General features: G+C 46.6%; 1 protein-coding gene across 1 annotated transcript in view; it reads right to left on the bottom strand.

The window, feature by feature from the left end:
* The window catches only part of MMP16 (matrix metallopeptidase 16), a 243,756-nt gene extending 225,020 nt beyond the window's left edge, over positions 1–18,736 (bottom strand). The window contains exon 1 of the mRNA XM_040431288.1: positions 18,426–18,736. Coding sequence (XP_040287222.1) covers positions 18,426–18,551 — 126 coding nt within the window. The 5' untranslated portion in view covers positions 18,552–18,736. The remainder of the gene's footprint in view (positions 1–18,425) is intronic.
* Positions 18,737–18,982: the final 246 nt, after the last annotated feature.

Below are 18,982 nucleotides of genomic sequence, written 5' to 3'. Positions count from 1 at the left end.
AGTCTCCCTCAGACTGGGGCTCCATGCAAGATCTCACCTCGTGGGGCATCACAGATGATAAGAAAGGTGAGGAATCAGCCCAGAACTACAAAGGAGGAGCTGGTCAATGACATGAACAGAGCTAGGACCACAGTTTCAAAGGTCACTGTCGGTAGAACACTAGTACGCCCTAATGGTTTCAAATCATGCATTGCACGGAAGGTTCCCCTGCTCAAGTCATCACATGTTTGCCAATGACCATCTGGATAATCCAGAGGAGGCATGGAAGAAAGTCATGTGGTCAGATGAGACCAAAGTAAAACATTTTGGTCTAAACTTCACGCATCGTGTTTGGAGGAAAAAGATGGATGAGTTGCATCCCAAGAACACCATCCCTACTGTGAAGCATGGGGTGGTAACATCATGCTTTGGGGGTGCTTTTCGCAAAGGGGACAGGACGACTGCACTGTATTAAGGAGAGGATGAATGAAGCCATTTATTGTGAGATTTTGATCAACAGTCAGAGCATTAAAGATGGGTCGTGGCTGGGTCTTCCAACATGACAACGACCCGAAACACACAGCCAGGATAACCAAGGAGTGGCTCCGTAAGAAGCCTATCAAGGTTCTGGAGTTGCCTAGCCAGTCTTTAGACCTAAATCCAATAAAACATCTTTGGAGGGAGCTGAAACTCTGTGTTTTTCAGCGACAGTCCCGAAATCTGACAGAGGGTGTTCAAATACTTCTATTCCTCACTGTATCTCCATCTTTGATTGTTCAGCATGTGTCATCTTCTGAAAGGTTCTGAGTGCACTGCTAACCCTAATAAAATCTGACACCTCTGCTCCCCATACCCATTTTTCTAGTCAGTTGGGCTGTGTTGGTCATGTCATGTCACTATGGGGAAAATTTACTGGGAGGGTCTGCGCTGGCGTACTTTATGCCACATTTATCAAATGTCACATGTTTGATAAATTTATTTTGTCCTTAAAGGAGTTGTCCCAGCTCAGGGGTTGTCCTCAGGTCATCAATATCAGATCGGCGGGGGTCCGACACCCGGCACCCCCGCCGATCAGCTGTACAAGGAGACGTGCATGCAGTGTCCCCTGCTGCTAAGCCTATGGCAAAGCAGCAGCGGAGCAGGAAGAGAAACGAGAGACAGCACGGGCACACTGCACGCTCTCTCTCCTCGTTCAGCTGATCGGCAGGGGTGTTGGATGTCGGACCCCGCTGATCTGATATTCATGACCTATCCTGAAGATAGGTCATTAATAGTAAAAGCCCGGACAACCACTTTACACCTAACACTTTTATCTAGAAAGGCTACTCCAGTTTTCCTACTCTGCCCTCCTACTGGAGTGAGGCAAATTTAAAAAAAAGTCTCAATGATAAATCTGAAGTGAAACTCGTTAACATAACTAAAAATGCCCAGTTTCCCACCCACATTACAAAACTGGAGTGATTGGTGTTAAAATGCAAAAATATTGCTAAATTTCTCGCAAGCAAGTGCAAAAAGTCACCCCCTATTTTGCAACTTTTTGACTACAGAATTCTGGAATGAAGGACTGATATATCCAGGTGTATGTGCTTATCACATGGCCAGGGCATACTCTCATCCTGTGCGTTCCTGTTCAACTGCTACAAGCAATAATCTTAGGATACTTTCACACTAGCGTTAAAGCAATCCAGCAGGCTGTTCTTTATTATTATTATTATTATTACTATTTTTAAATTAAATTATATTTAAAATAATTTATTTTAAATTAATTATTTATTCTTGCCAGAGTTCTGCAAATCTAGCCTAGCAGGAGACTGCCGTTCACTGACGGGGCTCACAGACTATAATGGGAACCAGTAGGGAACCAAGTTCTCCCCGGCAAACTACTGTCTGGCCGAATGCCAACATAAATGCCATGGCACATACGAATTCCTGTTACAGTCTATGGGGTCTGGCGGGCACGCAGCACTATCGGGCTATGCCAGATCCGGAGAACTAGCCTGTGAAAGTAGATTAAAAAAAAACATGAGGAATACCTACAGAACGTGTATTATAAAACTATGCATGTTTTCATATTTAAATTTTTTAAATACTGGAATGAACCTTAAATTTTATGTTTTTTTTCTGACTTTTTAAAAATATTTTTTAAGAAAGAGAATGTGGGTTTAACAGTAGTTCTCATTTTTTTTGTTTTGCTGTTTTTAGCTTAAAATTCTGCCTCTTTTGAATCTGCTATATTTCACCAAATAGGTCGGTTGTATGTAATTGTGCCGCCATGTGGTCATTATATGTCATGCAGTTCCTTCTAGACTTCATGGCACAAATAAGCATTACTGCTACATACTCTCCATGCAGTATGTAGAGCAGCTGTATAATCCTTCACGTCATTCCACAGCCTCGCAGTTGTCTCTCTGTCTGCTCTGGTCACTGGCTCCAGGCCAGCACTGAGGTGAAACTGTTGTCATTTCCTGATGGAAAAGCAACAGGATACATAAATCTCTCTTGTGAACGTTATATTCTTATATTTCCGAATATATGTTTGGAGGAACTAGGAAAGCACATTTTTGTGTCATATGCAGTGACCTACAGTAGGGCTGCACGATATGGGAATTTTGTGCGATTGCGATTAGGGCCCTAAAAATTGCGATAACGATATGCGATGCAATATTTTAAGGGAATTGTGCTAGAGGTCTATTTGCTTGGATTTTCCCATATGAGCCGCTGACGCGGCTGGGTATGACATAGTTATGGGGGATCTGTGGAGGACGCTGTGTTATGGGGGATCTGTGGATGACGTTGTGTTGTGGGGGATCTGTGGATGACACTGTTATGTGGGGGATCTGTGGATGACACTGTTATGGGGTATCTGTGGAGGACGCCGTTATGGGGTATCTGTGGAGGACGCCGTTATGGGGGATCTATGGAGGACGCCCTTATGGGGGATCTGTGGAGGACGCCTTATGGGGGATCTGTGGAGGACGCTGTTATGGGGGATCTGTGGAGGACGCCCTTATGGGGGATCTGTGGAGGACGCCCTTATGGGGGATCTGTGGAGGACGCCTTATGGGGGATCTGTGGAGGACGCTGTTATGGGGGATCTGTGGAGGGCGATGTTAGTGGGGATCTGTGGAGGACGCTGTTATGGGGGATCTGTGGAGGACGCTGTTATGTGGGGGATCTGTGGAGGACGCTGTTATGGGGGATCTGTGGAGGACAGTGTTATGGGGGATCTGTGGAGGACACTTATGGGTACCTGTGGATGGCACTCTTATGGGGTGGATCTGTGGAGGACGCTGTGTTGTGGGGGATCTGTGGAGGACGCTGTTATGGGGGATCTGTGGAGGACGCTGTTATGTGGGGGATCTGTGGAGGACGCTGTTATGGGGGATCTGTGGAGGACAGTGTTATGGGGGATCTGTGGAGGACACTTATGGGTACCTGTGGATGGCACTCTTATGGGGTGGATCTGTGGAGGACGCTGTGTTGTGGGGGATCTGTGGAGGACGCTGTGTTGTGGGGGATCTGTGGAGGACGCTGTTATAGGGGATGTGTGCTATGACACATAGGGCTATGAGGGGGGCCAGCATAAGACATATAGCATCGTATGCTGGTTCCCCTCATGGCCCTATGTGTCCCCTCATGTGTCCTAAACTGCGCACATAACTGGCTTTGTGTGTAAAGTATTTTACTAGTGTGTGAAACAATCTCTCTCCTATTGATAACAGGTCCAGCCTGTGTACTCACTGTCACAATGAATGCACTGCAGCGAGCTGGCCGGCCGGCGTGTGACTGACGTCACTTAGTAACGCTCCTCCCACTTCAGGAAGCAGGAGCGTTACTAAGTGACGTCAGTCACACGCCGGCCGGCCCGCTCGCTGCAGTGCATTCATCGTGACAGTGAGTACAGAGGCTGGACCTGTTGTCAATAGGAGAGAGATTGTTTCACACACTAGTAAAATACTTTACACACAAAGCCAGTTATGTGCGCGGGGCCCCTTCATATATAATCGCGGCATTTTCGGGTCGGCCAAATCGCCATATCGCATTTGCCGATTATTGCGATTGGATTATTTTTTCGATTTATCGTGCAGCCCTAACCTACAGGTGAGCTTAAAGAGGACCTTTCACTTTGAAAAACATTGAGAACTAAGTATGCTGACATGGAGAGCGGCGCCCGGGGATCTCACTGCACTTACTGTTACCCCTGGGCGCCGCTCCGTTCTCCCGTTATCCCCTCCGGTATCTTTACCCACTAAGTTATAGTAGGCGGTGTCTGCCCTTGTTCTGTGGGCGTCTCCCCCTCTTAGGCTGCAGCGCTGGCCAATCGCAGCGCACAGCTCACAGCCCGGGAGGTTTTTTTCTCCCAGGCTGTGAGCTGTGCGCTGCGATTGGCCAGCGCTACAGACTAGGAGAAGGAGACGCCCACAGGACAAGGGCAGACACCGCCTACTATAACTTACAGAGCGAAGATACCGGAGGGGATAACGGGAGAACGGAGCGGCGCCCAGGGATAATAGTAAGTGCAGTGAGATCCCCGGGCACCGCTCTCCATGGCAGCATACTTAGTTCACAATGTTTTTCAAGGTGAAAGGTCCTCTTTAAAGGGGTTTTCCAGCAATTAAATATTGGCATCCTTATCCTCAGGATTGGTCATCACTATCTGGTCCAAAACCTGGCACCAACACCAGTCAACTGTTTGAAGGGCTCAAACGTTCTTCACTCTCTTCCCATGCAATGTATAGTGGCTGTGCTTGGTTTTGTAGTTCAATCCTATTCAGTTAAATGAGAACGAGCTTCAGGAAGCCCACGTGAGCGATGGACTTGACACCAGAGGCCGTAGGGCTCACCCATCAGATGGTGCTCTTCCATCAGATGACTGGCATGCTTTTAGGGTATATGGATGAGAGGTCATTCCATCTTCTCTTCACGCTTCATGATCTCCAACAGCTGTGACCCACCTCCACCAGTGATTGTCTGAGCAGTCATTTCCTGTGTGTCAAGAGGAACCTGGATGCAGAGACTAGCGGGAAACCATGAAGCTTCAGGACCGGAGCAGCTGAGGATCAGTAAGGTGAGTATGAAGGAGACTTTTCTCAAAAGTGTTCTGACCATCATATCAAACACATAGGGGCACATTTATTAAGACCGTCAATTTAGATGCCGGTCTTAATCCCTATAGCTGGTGGTAGATCCCTGGAGTCATGTAGAGGCGCCGGCCTGTACATAACTTCGGCGGATCCACCACCTCTTCAAAATGTAAGATAGCTTCCGAGCTGTCTTAGATTTAGACCATTTTCATTTAGAAAATGATGAATGAAACGGGCCTGGCGCTCGGTCCCCTTCCCCGCTCACACTAGGTCTAAAAACATGTGCGTGGCGTGTGACAGAATCTGCGCCAGATATACGCCACAAAATTTACGCTCATAGAGGCCCATATATGAAATCTAGTGAGTATTAAAAAACTGGTAGTATTGCCCATAGCAACCATTCAGGTCATTACCTTCGTATCACAACCAAAAAGGTGGGATCAAGGGTAACACCGCACTTTGTGTGCACCTTCTATAGACTTCATAAATCAAATAGAATGAAAATAGGAGCAGCACTTCCATGGTTAGTGCTCCCATAGGCATAGGACGAGATGGACGAGAAACTAACGGCAGGAGATGTTGGCCTTCTTGATTCCTCAGTGTACACATGAGCTCCTGCCATACTCACCGTTCAGCACTAGTCAAGATGAGAATCTACAGCAACAAGACAGATCTGTGATGCGTGGCGACGAGCCGTATATTCAATATAACATACCACTTGTCTCCTATAGGCTATACTGCAGAACAGGCTCCAGATATTGATCTCCTCCTTGCCGTTCCCACTGCTCATTTCTCCTCTTAATCACATTATCAACAATTCTTCTTTCCAAGAGGTTTTTAAGTCGTTTCAAACCCGTCCAAATGTTCTAGATACAATCTCCTTATTTTCTAATTTTTACATATACCTGGTTGTGCAACCACATCCCTCCACCTGTAAAATGAAGCCTGCTGGATGGGTATAACCATGGGTAGATACACCATAGAAATATCCAATTCAGCTACTATCGGACCCTAGGAGAAACGGGCCAAGCCCTATTTGGATGCCAACCCTGTACCGTACAGTTAGGGGGGGCCTGGCGCAACGGTTAAGGAACGTGCATGGAGGGGAACAAACATCAGATGCTTGTTTTAGGTTGCAAAATCTAGCACCACAATGGGGGTCCAGTTTGATTTTTTTATGTAGGGTCCCTGAGCAACCTTTGTCAAAAATGTGAAGCATAAAAATATAATTCTAGGGACAGTGGTGCGGAGGGGGTTAACACTAAATGTTAACCAGGTGTTGAAAGTTTTTGTGTCTTCCACTACTTTCCATAGAAGAGGGCAGGGCTCAGCAGAAAGGACCTCCCACTGCCCAATAGATTTACGTAATAGATGGCGTACGTTAGCTCATAGGTGGCAAAGATTTGCTTTTCGATGCCAAAGGGACCTCTTTAACCTTCTAGTGGTGTGGTGGCAGCTGCGTGGGAATTTTGGGTCCTTTTTTATTATTTTATTTATTTTTTAGAAAATCCCTATACGGCAGATTTATTACTCCTATAGATGGCGTAAGTTTAGACCGGCTGTCTAAACACGCACTACATTTATCCTAGGGGCTCAGGATTTACGATAAATGTCACACACGGATAGACACTTTTGTCTAACTCTATACCGACTATTGATTGGATTAATTTGAGTCAGAAATTTAAATCAGAATTGTTGCGCAATTTTGGCACAATATGCTACATATTAAGACACGCCCATTTCCACAGCAAAGTCACACCCTATTTTTATTAAGCCACTCCCCCTATTTGGCTAGGCACAAACAATTTCTCTAAACCTACATGTGACAGCTGCATTCAATTTTAGTGCAATTTAGGCCAAAATCTGTCTGGGCTCACATATAAGGCCATGCCCCCTTTCCTGCAAAGCCACACCCCTTTTCTGTTAAGCCACACCCCTTGTTAGGCTAGGTGAGTCAAACTGCACCATATTCTGTACACTAGTAAATGTGGATTACTCACTTAAAGGGGTTATCCAGTTTCAGAGCTGAACCCGGACATATCCCCTTCTTCCCCCACTCAGTCCCTATGACATGAGCATTTCATGCTCTAAGGCTCTCCTTTGACCTGCGCTGAATCGAGTTGGACAAGGACTTTTTCTGGCGATCCGGTGATGTACCGGGCTCTCCATGGGTAAGCTATACAGAGGCTTCCGCCTAGAGGTGAGCCCGTTGATGTCACCGACACTAATGGGCGGGCTTTAGCGCTGCCCTAGCCTGTAAAACTTCTAGGGCAGCGCTAAAGCCCACCCATCGGTGTCGGTAACGTCACCAGGAACACTGCTAGGTGGGAGCCTTGCAAGATACAGCGCAGGATAAGGGAGAGCATCGGAGCATAAAAATTCTCATGTCAGAGGGGCTGCCCAGTTGAAAATGGGGATATGTCCGGGTTCAGAGCCCCTTTAACCACTTCACATCCGCCCATAGGATATAAACGTCCTATGGGTGGATGTTTATCTCTCAATGGGCCTTCAGCTGGGCAACCCAGAGAAAAGGCAGGGACAGTTCCCTGTCTTCTAGATCGCTGTATACACAGTAGGGTTGTTTCGGGTATCGAATTTTTGATACCCAATCGATACTTTTGTCTGGTATCGACCTCGATACCGGGATTTGTCTTTTTCGATACTAGGCTTCTCTATTGCGCAGTCTAGTATCAGAACAAGGAGTGCGCTGCTGTCGTCGCGCTCCGTGTTCTCCTCAGCAGCACAGGGGAGAAGGAAGCAGTCTCTCCCCCCTGTGCCACTTAGGGTTGGGCGATATACCGGTATCACGATATACCGCGGTATTAAAAAAAACGGCGATATGGCGATATCGCTGTTTCCTAATTACCGCAGTATTTTGTGACATCATAGAAGCGGTCAAGTGTGCTGACCGCTTCTAAATCTGCGTCCGCGGCCGCCCGCCCCAGCATGAACCGATACTGGACATTTGCAGAGTACTTGTACTCAGGCAAATGTCCCCGATACCACTGCCGATACCTGCTGGCCGCTTGCGGCGGCGCTCTTAGCAGTTCGGCGTGGGGGAAGGAATTCTGTGACTCGCATTCCCGGCATCCGACCTCTGAGAGGACGCTGTGATCCGCGCAATTAACCGCTCAGGTGTGGCACCTGAGGGGTTAATTGCGCGGATCACAGCGTCCTCTCAGAGGTCAAGTGCGGGAATGTTCTTCAGTCTCTGCATGTTAGTGGGCAGTGAGCAGCATGTTAGTGAGCAGCATTATACTCACGTGAGCAGTGGCCGCCGGGCGCTCCTTCTTCTCATAGGTCTGTGCGGCGCATTGCTAATGCTATAAGCATTAGCAATGCGCCTCACAGACAGAAGAAGGAGCGACCGGCGGCCACGGCGCACGTGAGTATAATGCTGCTCACTAACATACCATAGCAGCCAGGACTTCAGTAGCGTCCTGGCTGACATGGTAACCGATCGGAGCCCCAGCATTACACTGCTGGGACTCCGATCGGAACTGCCCACTGCCACCAATGATGGGAGGAGAGGGGAGGGGGACCCTGTGGCCACTGCCACCAATGATTAATACTGGGGAGGGAGGGGGGGGCCCTGCCCACTGTCACCAATGATGGGGGGGGGGAGGGGGACCCTGTGGCCACTGCCACCAATGATTAATACTAGGGGGGGGGTTGAGTTATCAGAGGGGACTGATAAGAGGGAGAGGCTGGGGGGCTGATCAGAGGCTGGGGGGCACATGAGAGGCTGATCAGAGGCTGGGGGGCACATGAGAGGCTGGGGGGCTGATCAGAGGCTGGGGGCTGATCAGAGGCTGGGGGCTGAATTAACCCTGTAATGTTTTTGTTGTTACTAGAAGTCAATTGACTAGTTACAGATACCCGAAATGGTGAAAAATGACATATAAAAGTATAACAATTAACGTCTCATTGTGGCTGCCTGGCTGTCCCTATACAGTATAATGTCTCCTTGTGGCTGCCCCCATACAGTGTAACGTCTCCTTGTGGCCGCCTCATACAGTGTAACGTCTCCTTGTGGCCCCCATACAGTATAACGTCTCCTTGTGGCCGCCCCCATACAGTATAACAGGGCTCGACAAATCCCAGGCGCCAGGTCGCCATGGCGACCAGGAATGTAGTCCTGGCGCTTGGGTATTTGTCAGCCCGTTTTCAAAGGTGCCCGGGCGATGGGTGCGGAGCTGCCGTTCTGTCCGGAGGCAGCACCGTTTGAAACAGCTCCGTCACAGCACACAATAGCAGAGACGCTGGCAGCAGGGAGGGGAGGGGCTCGGGAGGAGTGTAATCTGATCCTAGAGTGGAAGCTGCTTCTGCCAGCCCCTCCCCGCCCACCAACCAATCAGAGCTGAGGCAAGGCAAGCACTAGCAGCTCTGAGTCACTGACACAAGTACAGGGAGTCTAAGTAAGAAAGAATCGAATGAGTCTCAGGTTAAAAGAATCTAAAGATCCGACTTAGTTAGTGACTCATTCGATTCTTTGAGTAAGGCTACTTTCACACTAGCGTTCGGGTGTCCGCTCGTGCGCACCGTTTGAAGGGGCTCACGAGCGGCCCCGAACGCATCCGTCTGGCCCCAATGCATTCTCAGTGGAGGCGGATCCACTGAGAATGCATCCGCCTGCCAGCGTTCAGCCTCCGCTCAGTGAGCGGACACCTGAACGCTGCTTGCAGCGTTCGGGTGTCCGCCTGGCCGTGCGGAGGCGAGCGGATCCGTCCACACTTACAATGTAAGTCAATGGGGACGGATCCGCTTGAAGATGACACTATATGGCTCAATCTTCAAGCGGATCCGTTCCCCATTGACTTTCAATGTAAAGTCTGAACGGATCCGCTCAGGCTACTTTCAGACTTAGAAAATTTTCTAAGTAATAATGCAGACGCATCCGTTCTGAACGCTAGTGTGAAAGTAGCCTTAAAAGAACAGGTTACACTGAGGCTGTGCTGATGCTTTTGCAGCAGTGATAAGACAGTGACAGGACACAGTTTAGATTACAGTGTGAATTAACCCTTTAGGATCAAATTGGCTTCTCAAGGAGATCTATATGTTAAAAGCATCCCTTCTTCTGTCTCATTCAGTAGCTATAGAACTAAGGGTACTTTCACACTTGCGGCAGGATGGATCTGGCAGGCTGTTCACCCTGTCAGATCCGTCCTTCCGCTGTTTCGCCGGACCGCAGCTCTGACCCCATTGACTATAATGGGGGCAGAGCTCTGGCGCAGCACGGCAGTGCATGGTAAAAGTACTGCATGTCCAACTTTTTAGTCCGGCGGCCTCTCACCCCGAACTGCCATGCTGCGCCGGAGCTCCACCCCCGTCCCCATTATAGTCAATAGGGTCCGGGGACGGAGCGGCGGTATATGTAACATGGTATACAGCATTATTGGGGGGGCTCTATGGAAAAGTGGGGGGGGGAGCACTATGGGGGCACCTACTGGGGGCTTTATGACGCGGCTCCGCCTGGCTCCTAACTTTTTTAGCTGGCTCCTAGATTCCAAGGAAATTTGTCAAGCCCTGCAGTATAACGTCTCCTTGTGGCTGCCCCCATACAGTATAATGTCTCCTTGTGGCTGCCCCCATACAGTATAACGTCTCCTTGTGGCTGCCCCCATACAGTATAACGTCTCCTTGTGGCTGCCCCCATACAGTGTAACGTCTCCTTGTGGCTGCCCCCATACAGTGTAACGTCTCCTTGTGGCTGCCCCCATACAGTATAACGTCTCCTTGTGGCCCCCATACAGTATAACGTCTCCTTGTGGCTGCCCCCATACAGTATAACGTCTCTTTGTTGCTGCCCTCATACAGTATAATGTCTCCTTGTGGCTGCCCCCATACAGTGTAACGTCTCCTTGTGGCTGCCCCCATACAGTGTAACGTCTCCTTGTGGCTGCCCCCATACAGTATAACGTCTCCTTGTGGCTGCCCTATACAGTATAACGTCTCCTTGTGGCCCCCATACAGTATAACTTCTCCTTGTGGCTGCCCCCATACAGTATAACGTCTCTTTCTTGCTGCCCCCATACAGTATAATGTCTCCTTGTGGCTGCCCCCATACAGTATAACGTCTCTTTGTTGCTGCCCCCATACAGTATAATGTCTCCTTGTGGCCCCCATACAGTATAACTTCTCCTTGTGGCTGCCCCCATACAGTGTAACGTCTCCTTGTGGCTGCCCCCATACAGTGTAACGTCTCCTTGTGGCTGCCCCCATACAGTATAATGTCTCCTTGTAGATGCCCCCATACAGTATAACGTCTCCTTGTGGCCCCCATACAGTATAACGTCTCCTTGTGGCTGCCCCCATACAGTATAACGTCTCTTTCTTGCTGCCCCCATACAGTATAATGTCTCCTTGTGGCTGCCCCCATACAGTATAACGTCTCTTTGTTGCTGCCCCCATACAGTATAATGTCTCCTTGTGGCCCCCATACAGTATAACGTCTCCTTGTGGCCGCCCCCATACAGTGTAACGTCTCCTTGTGGCTGCCCCCATACAGTATAACGTCTCCTTGTAGCTGCTCCATACAGTGTAACGTCTCCTTGTAGCTGCCCTATACAGTATAATGTCTCCTTGTGGCCCCCATACAGTATAACGTCTCCTTGTGGCCGCCCCCATACAGTGTAACGTCTCCTTGTGGCTGCCCTCATACAGTATAACGTTTCCTTGTGGCTGCCCCCATACAGTATAACGTTTCCTTGTGGCTGCCCCCATACAGTATAACGTTTCCTTGTGGCTGCCCCCATACAGTATAACGTCTCCTTGTGGCCGCCCCATACAGTATAATGTCTCCTTGTGGCCCCAAGTGTTTTTTTCTTCTAAATGGGCATTTATCGCGATATATATCGTTATCGCGATAAATTTCTTAATATCGTTATCGTGGGAATATTTTTGATATCGTCCAACCCTAGTGCCACTGCTGCCACCAATGAGGAGAGGGGCGGGCGCACTGCCCCACAAATAAAAGTAAAAGTTTAATACAAATCCTGCGATCAGCGGCAGTTAATCCCTCAGGTGCCGAACCCGCCTCCTGTATAAAATGTTAATTATCATTGGTGGCGCAGTGCACCCTCCCCCCTCCTCCCCAGTATTAAAATCATTGGTAGCCAGTAAAACAGCTAGGGCAGCGCTAAAGCCCGCCCATCAGAGCCGATGACATCATGTGACTGCCGGGGCCGGGAGAGTGCAGGAGCTGTCGGGTCTTCCATAGACCAGAATCAGCTCTGCACTACAGCGCTGTATTCTGCTGTACAGCCTTTCTGGGGGGTGTATTTCCCCAATTAAGTAATAAAAAAAAAAAATAGAAAAAATATAATAAAATAGACATATTTGGTATTGCCGCGTTTGTAACGATCGGATCCATAAATATATTACATGATCCACCCCGTCCGATAAACACCATAAAAAAATAAAAATAAAAACTGTGCAAAAAAAAGCCACTTTGGTCACCTTACTTCACAAAAAGTTCAACTCCAAGTGATCAAAAAGGCGTATGTCCCACAAAATGGTACCAATAAAACCGTCACCTCATACGGCAAAAAAAGAGCCCCTACATAAGAACATCGCTCAAAAAATAAAAATAAAATATAGCTCTCAGAACATGGAGACATTAAAACATAATTTCTTTGTTTCAAAAATGCTATTATTGTGCTAAAGTAAAATAAATAAAAGTAATTTTTTGTCACCTAACATCACAAAAAGTTCAACACCAAGCGATCAAAAAGGCGTATGCCCCCCAAAATAGTACCAATCAAACAGTCACCTCATCCACAGTATTTGCGGCTTGGATGCAGACCCATTAACTTAAATCGGGCCGCAAAAGATGCGGACAGCACTCCGTGTGCTTTCCGCATCCATTGCTCCAATCCGTGGTCCACAAAAAAAATATAACCTGTTCTATTCTTGTCCGTTTTGCGGACAAGAATAGGCAGTTATATTAATGGCTGTCCGCGCCGTTCCGCAAATTGCGGAATGCACACAGACACCATCCGTGTTTTGCGGACCGCAATACACAAAACGGTCATGTGCATGAGGCCTTACTAAGGCAATCGGTCAAAAAATTTAAATCTATGGCTCTCAGACTATGGAGACACTAAAAAAATCTTTTTTTTGGTTTAAAAAATGCTATTATTGTGTAAAACTTAAATAAATAAGAAAATGTATACATATTAGGTACTGCCATGTCCGTAACGATCAACCCCTCAGGTAAACGCTGTAAAAATCAATAAATAAAAACTGTGCTAAAACAACCAATTTTTTGGTCACCTTGCCCCATAAAGTGTAATAATGAATGATCAAAAAATCTTATGTACCCAAAAATGGTACCAATAAAAACGAGTCCCTGCACAAGACGATTGGCAGAAAATATGGCGTTCAGAAAATGGAGACACAAAAACATTTTTTTTTTTCAAAAATGCTTTATTATGTAAAACTGAAACAAACAAACAAAGAAAGTAGACCTAATTGAATATCATTGCGTCCATAACAACCTGCTCTATAAAAGTAGCACATGATCTACCCTGTCAGATGAATGATGCACCTTATCCCCTAGTTTCCAAAATGGGGTCACTTTTTGGGAGTTTCTACTCTAGGGGTGCATCAGGGGGGCTTCAAATGGGACATGGCATCTAAAAACCAGTTCAGCAAAATCTGCCTTCCAAAAACCATATGGCGCTCCTTTCCTTCTGCGCCCTGCCGTGCGCCCTTACATAAGTTAACGACCATATGTGGGGTGTTTCTGTAAACCGCAGAATTAGGGTAATACATATTAAGTTTTGTTTGGCTGTTAACCCTCGATGTGTTAAAGAAAAAAAATGGATTATAATGGAAAGTCTGCAAAAAAAAGTGAAATTTAGAAATTTCATCTCCATTTTCCTTTAATTCTTGTGGAACACCTAAAGGGTTAACAAAGTTTGTAAAATCAGTTTTGAGTAACTTGAGGGGTGTAGTTTCTATAATGGGGTCATTTATGGGGGTTTCCACTATGTAAGCCCCACAAAGTGACTTCAGACCTGAACTGGTCCTTAAAAAGTTGGTTTTGTAAATTTTCTTAAATTCTTTTAAAATTGCTTCTAAAATTCTAAGCCTTCTAACATCCCAAAAAAAAAAAAGTCATTTGCAAAATGATGCCAACATAAAGTAGACATATGGGAAATGTTAAGTACTGTAATAAATATTTTATAAGGTATCACTTTCTGTTTTAAAAGCAGAGAAATAGAAATTTTGAAAATTGCGAATTTTAAAAATATTTTGGTAAATTTTGGATTATTTTATAAATAAAGGTGAAATATATTGACTCAAATTTACCACTGTCATGAAGTACATTGTGTCACGAGAAAGCAGTCTCAGAATGGCCTGGATAAGTAAAAGCGTTCCAAAGTTATTACCACATAAAGTGACACTGGTCAGATTTGCAAAATTAGGCTCTGTCAAGGAAGGGGGTAAATGGCCCGGATGTGAAGTGGTTAAGAAGGACAATCCACCAAAACTGTTAGAAACTGTCTATAAAATCCACCAGACCAAGCCTTGTGCTCCTCTCCACTACCACAAGAAGATGGAACCAATATTTCAAAAATGATTCTTGAGCTCAATATCAATGAGGCTAACTCCTTCCATATTTCTTTTTACTGCAGGCCTCTGAACATCATCCTTCAAGGGTTGATATAACTTAGCCAAAGAAAAATCACAGAAAAAACTAAGAAAAAAACATCCTGCACGGTATGATATACAAATCTGCGGATGTCACTGGCCATATTATTGAAGAAAATCACAGAAATAAGATAATAATGCACTTAGTAAAGTAGATGCAAGCATTATATATGGACAAAGTCCTCACTCTGATATGATAATATCTGAGACACTTAGCCAATATATTTTGATCAAAACACATCTGAGCCCGCCTACCAAGCGCCAAGGTGGTCTCAGATGAGGCGGGTCCTACGCTAAACCTACCTAAGCCATTGGGCTTCTATGTTCAGGAGCACAGACCCCGCACATACGGTGTGCTGCTCCTAGTCACCTCCATGTGCATCAAGCAACCAATGGGAGGAGGAGCAAGCACACCTATATGTACCACCTAATCAAGGCGGTCTATGAGATAGGAAGGGCAAAAGTGCAAAGGAATGCTACTCCCAAGATAAAATAGGAGTGCATTCACACTTGAAGGTGCCACTCCCTCGGCGTCTGCGCTCCTGAACATAGAAGCCCAATGGCTTAGGTAGGTTTAGCGTAGGACCCGCCTGAGCTGAGACCACCTTGGCGCTTGGTAGGTGGGCTCAGATGTGTTTTGATCAAAATATATTGGCTAAGTGTCTCAGATATTATCATATCAGAGTGCGGACTTTGTCCATATATAATGCTTGCATCTACTTTACTAAGTGCATTATTATCTTATTTCTGTGATTTTCTTGATATAACTTAGCCTTAAAGGGGTTGTCCAACCCTTTACATCTTCAGGACAGGTTATCACTACCTGATCAGCGGGGTCCGATACCCTGCACTCCCGCCATTCTGTTCTGAGGTAGCTCCGATGCCAGAATTTGGAGCCGACTTCTGATCTGTAGGGGTGCAAGAAGTAGGACCCCACCTCCCCCAACCAGGTAGAGATGGCTTACCCTAAAGATAAGCCATCATATGTGAAGGGTTGGACAACCCCTTTAAATGATATTGTGTTCTACAGCTACCTGTTCTGATATAAATAACTAGGCACATATAACTGACTGAAATGGACATCAACGTTCTCCTGAGCAGCTCGAGCGAGCAGGTTAGAGAAGTCTGTGCCATCTGAAACACAAGCGGACGTCAGCCTGGTAAGATCAGTTCTAGCAGAGGGGACTAATAAAGTACTTACTGCAGAATAGACATAGCTAAGGGACCCTGCCCGGCACCTCAAAACCACCAACACCAAGGGCACCCCAACCGACATCAGGCAGAAGATCCCAAGAACCAGGGAGTGCCCTGAAAGGAAGAACAGGTGCACCCTTCTCATCACTGCATGGCCCAGGGTGCGTCAGAGCATTGAGTACTATTACTCCCATCCTACATCTCCGCCCCTGTGGCTCGCTGCACTTATTTCAGAAGCCTCTTGATAATAAACTGATCACAGAGCGTCCCCCCTGTGCTGGTACCCTCAGCAAATCAGCTGCACTCTGTGGGGAGCCTTGGAAGTAAGTGTTAACTTTCCCTGCAGCACCTCCACAGGAGAAATGAAGCATTACAAGGTGTCCATTCAAACCAATGGGTTGTCTGTGTAACATAGGGTAGGACAGGTCCTCCAGAGAGAGTGAAGCTCTTTGTAACTGCTCTCCCCCTGGCCTCCGAAGCCGTTAAATCAATTACTATGGAGTGACATTATTAGAAATTCTATATTCCTGAGAGGAATTGGGGGCGTGGCAGAGCTAGGTGAGATCCTGAGCCTGACAAAACAACTGCTTCTACACATCACAGGAGCCTCCTGCTTTTCTGTAAGTGTCACTTATCCCTTCTTATCAGCTTTCTGAGCTCCCTAGAAGAAAATAAAACATAGTGGGAAGTGAGGTCACTGCATACAGTACTGGCAGAAGAGAGATGCCCTCTGCTTCTGAGAGAAATGCATCTAGCTGTGCAGATGAAACAGGGAATAATATGGCTGAAAGAGACTTTAGGGAAGCCCAGGCATAACTGTTCCTTCACAGTCATGATCATAAGAAGCACAGCCATTATGTAAACTTTTTTTGAAAACTCAGGTACGATTTTCACAGAAAATCATTTTGTAAAAGATTGGGTACAGCAATATGGAGGCACACAGAGTCCCCCAGAGACAGACGCATCAGAGCTCCAGATACTGGGAAAGAGTGAAAAGCGTTAAAAAACGTCCTTCCCGTCCTGACAGTAAAAAAGCCCAGGTAACCCCCACAATGAAGTGCCGCTCCACAGCGTCTACGTAAAGCAATGTCTGCAGCACAAGATGAATACATTTCAAAAAATATTTCCACTGTTATTTTCCTTTTTTTCTGCTGTGACACAGCTGGCGGCCCACGAAACAGATGTGCGGCGGATTTATACGGCGAGTGTATCAGATATATTTACACCTATAATATCCATTTATAATATCCCCTCCTCCTCGGGGGATCACAAATGACAGCTTCCCTCTGCTGCCACTGACAGCGCAGGCAAATAAGAGGAGGGGGGCGCAGTCATCGAGGGGGGGGGGGGGGGGGCGGAAGAAACTTATAGGGAGGACGTCAGGGAATCCACACAGCTACTGTAAGTCGTCCTACCAACAGTACCAACCCAGAACTGGGCACACCAGCATCCTCTGCCCTAGCCCACCCAATGGCTATGATGGGAGTAGTTGTTTTTATGTTACACTGCGATAGATAGATAGATAGATAGATAGATAGATAGATAGATAGATAGATAGATAGATAGATAGATAGATAATGGATAGATAGATAGATAGATAGATAGATAGATAGATAGATAGATAGATAGATAGATAGAGATATATACAGTAGATAGATATAGATAGATAATTGGTATATAGATAAATAGATATATACAGTAGATAGATAATTAGATAACAGATAGATAATTAGATAGATAGATAGATAGATAGATAGATAGATAGATAGATAGATAGATATAATATAATAAATAGATAGCTAATTAGAAGGATAGAGATATATACAGTAGATAGATATGGGATAATTAGACAACAGATAGATAGATAGATAGATAGATAGATAGATAGATAGATAGATAGATAGATAGATAGATATAATAAATATATATATATAGATAATAGATAGATAATTAGAAGAATAGAGATATATACAGTAGATAGATAACAGATAGATAATTAGATAGATATAATAAATAGATAGATAATTAGAAGGATAGAGATATAGATAGATAGATAATTAGATAGATAGATAGATAGATAGATAGATAGATAGATAGATAGAGATAAATGATCGGTAGGTTTAGTTAACCCTTCACTCTAGGGCAGATGCTGGCAGACATACCTCTGCAGCACCCAGCGGTAAGTGCTCCCCCCATTCTCCTGCCTCTCACACACAACTGTTCCCCGGACACAAAGCGCCATGTGCCGCCTCCGTGCCGGGCTGTGAAGTAAGTGCCACCTGAGAGGCCGGGCACCTCCTGCCTCCATAGCCCGTCTCCTGCCGCAACTAACCCTCCTGTGTGAACAAAGCCCGGGGTAAGAGGAGGCAGCGCGTTCATTAACAAGGAGTGTCAGCAGCTCATCCAGGTGACAAGGCTGCAGCAGGCTCCGGCAGCCCACGGGTTAAGGCAGCCTCCCATCATCCATGGCAGAGCGTGCATGCTGAGAGTTGTAGTAGAGAGGGGTCTTACCTCTACATTGAAATACTGCCGCTCTGCAGACACAGCACATACAATCCAAAGCAAGGCTTGCCCAAAAAGCACCAATGAATGCGAGAAATCCAGCGCCCTGCCAGAGCCTGATGTGACCCAGACCATGGTGAGCCCTCAGCAGTCCTTCTCCTCTTCCTTCAGCAAGTGCACGATCACTGGCCGGGCATGAGAGGGGCTCCACAGGGGCACAGGGGCATCATTCATAGCCAGCTGCCAGGGGTGGAGGAGAGAGGCCTGTGTGCCCAGCCTGCCTCCCTGCTTCCCTCTGTGCTCAGTCTCCTCTACGGGAATGTCCATCCTTCATCAGCACAACTCCTCCTCCGGAGCTGCCGAGACCTCCTTAAAGGAGACCGGAGGGAAGGAAACCAGCCCCCCCCCCCCCCCCCCCCCCCCTCCTCATTCATCTGCGAGCTGGAGTAAAAATCATACAAAGCTGGAAGGATGGGGTTGATACTGCAGGGGACATACCTGTATGTAGGGGTTGTCTCACTTCAATAAATGGCATTTATCATGTAGAGAAAATTAATACAAGGCAC

This window comes from Bufo bufo, chromosome 5 (assembly GCF_905171765.1).
Source record: "Bufo bufo chromosome 5, aBufBuf1.1, whole genome shotgun sequence".
Classification (NCBI taxonomy): domain Eukaryota; kingdom Metazoa; phylum Chordata; class Amphibia; order Anura; family Bufonidae; genus Bufo; species Bufo bufo.
This window is presented reverse-complemented; position numbering and strand designations above follow the sequence as displayed.